At 30.8% G+C, this 8,433-nt stretch overlaps 1 protein-coding gene across 2 annotated transcripts in view; it reads right to left on the reverse strand.

Moving 5' to 3' along the window:
- LOC111086057 overlaps nt 1-8,433 on the reverse strand; it is a 31,427-nt gene that overhangs the window by 12,423 nt on the left and 10,571 nt on the right. For both annotated transcript variants that reach the window (XM_022387455.1, XM_022387456.1), the window contains exons 6-9: nt 6,850-6,880; nt 5,823-5,886; nt 3,431-4,085; nt 811-947 (exon numbers count right to left, since the gene is read on the reverse strand). In XM_022387455.1, the coding sequence (XP_022243163.1) occupies nt 811-947; nt 3,431-4,085; nt 5,823-5,886; nt 6,850-6,880 (887 nt within the window). The remainder of the gene's footprint in view (nt 1-810; nt 948-3,430; nt 4,086-5,822; nt 5,887-6,849; nt 6,881-8,433) is intronic.

Genomic DNA, 8,433 nt, shown 5'->3' on the forward strand with positions numbered 1-8,433 from the left:
AACCACAATACACTATGATAGCCTGAATTTTAAAGGTCTCCAATCTCAAAACTGTAAAATATGGAGAAGTGCATAAAGGGAAGCACACAATGACATAGTCTGAGAACCACATTACACTAGGATAGCCTGAATTTTAAAGGTCTCCAATCTCAAAACTGTAAAATATGGAGAAGTGCATAAAGGGAAGCTCACAATGACAAAGTCTGAGAACCACATTACACTAGGATAGCCTGAATTTTAAAGGTCTACCAATCTCAAAACCGTAAAATATGGAGAAGTGCATAAAGGGAAGCTCACAATGACAAAGTCTGAGAACCACATTACACTAGGATAGCCTGAATTTTAAAGGTCTCCAATCTCAAAACCGTAAAATATGGAGAAGTGCATAAAGGGAAGCACACAATGACATAGTCTGAGAACCACATTACACTAGGATAGCCTGAATTTTAAAGGTCTCCAATCTCAAAACCGTAAAATATGGTGAAGTGCATAAAGGGAAGCTCACAATGACAAAGTCTGAGAACCACATCTCCTCTTACAAAACTCAATTATACCTTCAGAAAACAGTATGCAAAAAATTTGACTAAACACTGAAATAAAACTGGTAAAAATATTGCTTACTCATCATGGGCTCAATATGGCTTTCCCTGCAACAAGAATGCATTAGCAGAATTTCGGTAAAGCCTTTACAACTGTAGGCTAGAGTCAAAAGTGGATTTTTTAATATCGTCTTATGTTGAGGATTCGGTACACTTGCTACATACATTAAAAATGTTCATGCTTTATACACCGCGTAACATAAATTCACACCTTAGATCTACTTTTACTTCTGTGAGGTCTAATTTCCTCTTCCTCATAGACTGACTGAGCCTGTTCAAAACCAAAGAAAAACTTGGCGGCAGCATCAATTTTCTCTTGTTTCTCTTCTTCAATTAAATGTTTGAATGCTGTATAAAGAAAAAGAAAAATCCACCATGCACATTACTTAGGGAAGTTCTGCTTTTATAGAAATAAATGGTTGTATTATGTAGTTTAACCATTCATTTTTGTTGTGAAAAAAAAATTACTATTAATTACTGGTAAATTTAAAAGTGCAAGAACAGATTTGTCTATAACCTCATTGTTTTCAAGGATAATTGTTATTTTTTTACAATCTTTTGTTTGTTTCCATTGCATGTTGGATTCATTACATAAATAATATATCAATCTCCACAGTAAGGTAAAGCATTGTACATGAATACAAAACATTCTGGTTGAATTACAGGTAAGGCTTTATGAAAGTCTTGTAGTTACTAATCAGAGGCAAACATTAAGCAAAAGTAACTTGGTTTATCTTCTTTGTTATGATATTTAAATTGTTTCAAAGTTAAAAAAAGTCAACCATTCATCTTTAAAATAAATCATCTGAACCATACATATATCAAACAGGCTTGAGCTACAGCAAGACACCACTGAATGTTTGAATAATTGTTTTCTTTATGCTATAAACAATCAAGTTTCTTAGCACCATCTGGTGGCAGAAGATAATATTAAATTCAACTTGTTCCATAATTTTATCTTTTTTTTTTCTTTAATTGGACAAGAAGTATGAGATATCATTTACAATACGTAAATCTTGATGTAAATTGTTGATCAATAAGATAGTGTCTTCCGAAATAATGGTTTTCTTTACTTACCTTTATCAAATTTATACCAGAATAGTATACATGATCATTTGGTAGGTTACAATGTCCCTAACATAGCCATATATCACATAGCAGTGGTTAAAGTGAAGAAAGGCCAAAAGGAGTTAAAATAACATTATAGGATTACTGAAAGATTTTGACAAGGATCATAAGATTATACAAAAACTGGCTTTCACCAGGCAACATTGAAATTATGGCTAACTGTCCACAACCAGGTAGATCTGGGAGTTTGATGAACCCTTCACCTCATCACATAAAGTCAACTAACCCTTTATGATTCTCACTATGATTTTTTAAAGTTTTTCTAAGAAGAATAGCTTAGTGGGTTAGGTTCACCCCCTCCCTAACTCTAAATTTCCACTTTAACAATTTGTGAAAATGAATTCTAAATGTATGAACTAAATAAAACTTGATGAGTAAACTGAAATGGATGGCATCTTTCGTCTTCGGACAGAAGACTTTCGAAATGACATCATCTACACTTGCATTTTTCACAACAGGCAATTGCCATCCATTCCAGTATACTCATCATGAATACTCTGCCTAAACAATCTACCAAAGAATAAATAAAACTTATTTCAAATTCTTGTACTTACAAATTTCTGTATAGTTCCGATAGGTTTTTTTAAATTTTACCATTGAAGGTGAAAAAAAATGCAATAAAACAAAACATGAAATGTTGGAAGTATTAACAAACTTATTTTTTCAACATACCAGAAGTAACTGAAGAATTAGTGTTACTCTAGAATTTTAGGACTGAGATATAATTTACATTATCATTTAATATCATTTTAATCAAAATACTACAAAATGATATTGCCAAAATATAATGGAAGCCTTAGCAGTAGTGCTTAGTACTTGCAGTTCATTTCATCACTGTTAACCTTTTGAATGCGTGATTAAATTTCGGGTGGGTTCTTGAAAAGTGTTAGTTATCTTCTAACAAATGAAATTTACAATTTTTTCCAATATCAAAATCCACTAGTTGCGCTTTTGCTCAGTGATATACACACACGCGCAATACTAAGGCAGAATTTTCAAGGATGTGTGAGTATCCCGATTGTCGCACTATGGTGAAAAGTTTTTGTAACACCATGGGGTGAATCCACTTGTCGCACCAAATGGCTATAAATGTCAAGTCAGATAAATCTGATTATATCATTCAAAGGGTTAGAGTCTTCTGTAATCCTCTCAGGCAGACTCAACGAGGTCTTGAAGGTCAAGTTAACTTTTATGTTCTCCTATGCAGCCTTTAAACATTATTCAACAGGTTTCATCAACCTTATAAATTAAAATTTGATAACTGTGCTTGTTTCTGTATTGTTAAGCACAAAGCTACACAATGGGCTATCTGTGCTGTCTTCATCACAGGTATTGATACCCAGTTTTTGGCATTATAAGCCTAAATACTTACCCCTGAGCTACTAGTGGACTAATTCTAGAGAGATGCAAAAACTTTTCACGTAGCTATAGAGTTAAAAGTGTTTTGAAAGAAGAAAAAAAAATGACACATGGTTATATGAAAAGCATAAGAAATTTATACAGAAGAAGAATAAAAAAGTATATTCGTAAATGTGTTCCGTTTGTTAAAAAAATAATGAATGGAATTTTTAATAAAACGAAAAATTCATTTGACTTTTTTTTAAATGTATCACATTTTAAACTACTTTAGTTTCCCCTACATAAACATCAAAATTAGTAGAGATAACTTAATGAGCTAACAGCCTCAAAAAAACATCACATACCAACTGCACAGGGGCTATTGAGAAATTCAAAAAAGTCTTCTACACATGAATTTGAGTTGAAGGGATAATCTTGAATATTTGAATATTCTGGCTCTTCCTGATTTTTATAATATTTATTCCAAGGAGACGAAGATTTCTTTAAAACTCTATCTGCACTACGATATCTTTTCTCTTTATTATTAGTCCTTCCATCCAATAAGACGTCTGAATGTTCGTGCGAAAAAGTACAATCAACACACTTTCTACGAGAGTTGTAAGTTGGTGCATGTGTAAAAGATCTATATCCACATATACTACAGTGATGTTCAAAAGAAAATGACTGATCAACCGAGGAATTAGTAAGAAATGTTTCTTCCCAATTGTACAAAATATATTCTTCCGTTCTTTCCTTGAATGTTTTACTCAGTAAAGTTTTATGTATATCCTTCACCCACAGCATGCTGCACAGCTTTTCTTGCCAAAATCTCGCTATATATCTTTGAAATGGTTTTGGTATATAACCAGGAAGTTTCCACTCTTGAGGTATGGTCCATAAGTTACTAGAGTCCATGGAAACATTACTTTCATCTGTTATTTCTGGACTATCCAACCATCGTCGAAGAACTTCACACACGGCGCCAGCAAACCTACTATACAGTTGAAACGCAAACAATATCTATAACATAAAACCAAGTTTTTATCAGTTAATTATCATTTAAGCGTTCTTTATAAACAAACACATTCTTAAAGTAGAAACCTAAAAATGTATTAACATTTCTTCTGTAATGAGCTCATTACTACAGAACACCATTATTTCCTCTTGTACTTTGTATTTTTATTTTATACTCAAGTCAGTACTTATTAAAAAATAAAATATTTTTGCATAACATTAAGTAGAATAAAGTTTCTCAACATGATCTCAATTTTCTTTTAAAATATAAGTGCTACATTGTAGTGTTTTATACTTTTGTTTACTATATAATTGATTTGTTTATTAAGAAGTAAAACTACTTTAAATTTACTTGACACATCATGATATTGGTTGCATAACTCCGTATGAGTCGTACGTTGTGTTTGCAATTACATTGTTGTCTAGGCTTTACTAATATTGTTGACGTCACATTATTTAAATCTTCAGTATTTTTCTCTATACCTTAACTGAGTATAGGAACTACTGACAATCAGCTACTATTTTAAAAACCGCACTTCTTCATATGGAATTGGAACCAAGACCTCTGTTTACAGTAAAACATATAATATATATATATTTATAGAAGAAAACACTACAAGTATCTGAAATATCTAAATGAAGATATGTTGAAATCTTCACCTAAGCTTAAAGAAATACGGACTCCAAAATCATTTTAATATAAATTACTCTATCTGTGTAACAATTTGAAATATATCCAAGAGTTTAATGTCATCTGTACGTTTCATTAGTTTACTAATTATAAACCTATCAATAACATTAATGTAAATAATAAAAAACAAAGACCAAAACACTGACCCCCAAGGTACTCCAATGGTAACAAGGGTCCAATTTGACTGGTTTGTTTGTTTGTTTTGAATTTCGTGCAAAGCTACATGAGGGTTATCTGCGATAGCCGTCCCTAATTTAGCAGTGTAAGACTAGAGGGAAGGCAGCTAGTCATTACCACCCACTGCCAACTCTTGGGCTACTCTTTTACCAACGAATAGTGGGATTGACTGTCACATTATAATGCCCCCATGGCTGAAAGGGCGAGCATGTTTGGTGTGATGGGGATTTGAACCCGCGACCCGCAGATTGCGAGTTGAGCGCTCTAACCACCTGGCCATGCTGGACCCAATATGCTGTTTACCATCTACCTACTTAATATAAACATTCTGAATAAGTATATCTGATTTGATTCCTATATAATACCATACGTATACAATCTTGTCTAACGGAACTAATCGTTTTATGTAACGTGAGAAAACACTAACAATGATTTAAATGATGACTGAAAGTATTAAAAAAACAAACAAATTGCTCAAAACAGGAAAGTCAGCAGTAACTCAAAAGGAATTTCTGAAGCAAATCACATAGCCCTTCTTAGTGAAAATATTAAATTTAACTTTAACAAAACTAGTTTGACACTGCACATAACTTGTAGCCAAATTTCTTTAAATTTAAAAGATCAATTATGACAGTTGTGAAGAATGGTTTTATATCATCTTTGTTTATATCTTTCTATTGCATTATTTTAAATTTTTTATGCTTTATGCCGTAAATATTCTTTGTATCCTAATGTCAACAAAGGGTAATTAAAGCACAGTTTAAAAAAATTCCACAAGATTTGATCTTTATAAACAAAATGTTTTAAAGTAACTGGAATAACTTGCCATGGCTTGAAGAATAATAATAACAAAACTATTTTTAATGAACACTGACCTTCCAAATTGGTGGTTTCAATCTATCACTACAAGGTTTTCCAAATATATTTCGAAATGAGTCCCTACAGATAAAAACATAAATTATTAAATCTAAATTTAACAGAATATCAATATTAATGAGCAACCATTGCAAAATATTTATAATGCAAAAATACATTGGAAAGTTTTCTGGATTATTATTATTTTTTATTCCTTAATTCTACACCTGCTGCTCAGAATCAGATGACCTACTTAAAACAAAATAACATTTTTAAGAACTTGGCATAAAAATCAAAGAACAGAAATATTCAATCAAGTATGAATATAAGGAAATGTTGGAATGTTGCTGTATGTAACACAAAATAATTCTTTTGACCTAAATTTAATATTTTTGAAATAAACTGTGTCTAAGAATGTTAATCTCAAAATGTTAAAACAGTTATAATTAATCACTGTTCAACCTGCTTTTACCTTTCAATTAAACTACAGGAAATATTTAAAATAGAGATTAATTTGCTTATTTACTGTTAAGTACAAAGCTATGCAAAGGGCTAACTGTATTCTGATAGTACTGAAACCCAATTTTTAGCATTATAAGCCCATATACTTACTGTCAAGAAAGACAAAAGGCCATGAATGATGACAGAATATTGTAATGATGTTGTATTACATGTATGTTTAGTAGTGTTGTTTCATTTCTTACATCTATACATATGTATTGTTAAAAGTGTATGATTCAAGCCCTAAAAACAAGACAGTCATTTACTTGTTACATTTGAAATTCTCCCTTTGTTGATCTATAAACAAGGTAGAAAAAAACATTCTCGTTAAACCTGCAAAAAAAGTAAAGAAAAGCCACCCTCAGGTGAGGTGAAATGAATCTTGGATATCACAGGTGGAGTATCCACAAAGTGACAAAATACTATATTAAACCATGTTAACAAACTGAGCATTTCTGTAAAAGATGATGCTAAGGAAGAATAATACATGATCCCATCCCTTCAGATATTTTGTTATTACATTCTGTAAAAACAATTATAGCTTACCTTGTTTCTCTTGCGTAAAAAGGATCATTCACTGAAAAAAATATTGTAACACACATTAATACATTAAAAATTAAAAACACAATCATAATAAAAACTTTCTATTGCTTATCTAGTTTGAACAAAAATATTAAATCATTTTCCAATCAACAAACTGCATGCACCTCTCCCCACCTCAAACATTTAACTACTCTCTTCCATTTTCTTTTTTTAACTCAGACACAAAATGTAGCACATATTACTATCATGAAACTCTATAGTTAAAGTCTATAGTTATATGAAGAAAATCATCATATTAGAATATATATTCTAAACAAGCAGTCAATTAAAACGACATGGTTTTTTTTTTTTGGCTTTCAAAAAGTATCACACTTATAACCATGGCATAACAAAATTACTAGAAAAATGTTTCATCACATTTGTTATGGTTAAAGAACTTTCACACTTCATTACCTTAATTAGGTCATTTTTACCACAGTACTTATTTCCATTGCTTATTCACATTTTAATTAATTTTGAAATATTTCAATTAAGAAAAACTTTTTAATATTTTTCAAAAGGAATATTTTTGTAGCTCTAATAATTGTATGTTGGAAAAAAAACAAACAACATAAAATACAAACTGATTTTTAGATGGTTAACTTGTAAGAACTGGCCAAACTATGATTGTTTTCCAGAAAATTTATATTTTATTCTAAGAATAAATTCAAATACATAATTGCCACCATGACCTATATGTATATTTCTCAAGATACTGACTTTATAATAATTTTGTTGACTTCCCTCTTCCTCCTTTCAGGTAAATAGTTGACTTTTCTGGGAAACGTGTAATGCACTTTACAAAACACATTAGATTATCATGTAAGTAAGTTTGCATATCATGGTATAGTCAACTATTAATCACTGGGGGAAAGTGGGAATGTAGAAAAATCAACAAGAACAATAGGAAAGTCTATATATTATATACAACCAGAAGAACAGTTAAAAGTTATATTAAAGTAAGATCTTTACTCGACATTGTGCTTGGTTAATTAAACTATAAAATAATTTGGATCCTATATTTTTGCACACACTATATGAAATTCTGTATATTGATTAAGCTGTAAAACTGAGAAAAAATAATTAACATCATGACACAGCTACATTGGATATCTTACTCCTGACTATAAAATGATAAAAACCCTATAACCCGAGCACTTTTTAAAAGTGTCACTTTCATCTGCATCGAAACAGGATTGAAAACTAAAGCCGATAGAGAAATAAAAGAAGCTTATTGGATTGCTAATCTAAACACTGTTCAACCTTGTGGAATCAATCTAGATCCTGGAATCAATGATCTCTGATCACTGGATTTCATGTCTGTCAGAAAAATAATTTATATTTTTTGCTTATTTCTCTCATGTAGGTTGAACCCTAACTTTCCTAAAACTTAATATTTATTTAAGATAATTTTCCATACCTGTTTGTGTAAATTGATTAGCTTAACATCTCTTTTTCAATCAGTGTCCTGGTGTCATCTTTATTTTACTTAAACACTTAAGTACAGTTCTATGTATATATATATATATATATATATATATATATATG

This window comes from Limulus polyphemus, unplaced genomic scaffold (genome assembly GCF_000517525.1).
Source record: "Limulus polyphemus unplaced genomic scaffold, Limulus_polyphemus-2.1.2 Scaffold814, whole genome shotgun sequence".
Classification (NCBI taxonomy): domain Eukaryota; kingdom Metazoa; phylum Arthropoda; class Merostomata; order Xiphosura; family Limulidae; genus Limulus; species Limulus polyphemus.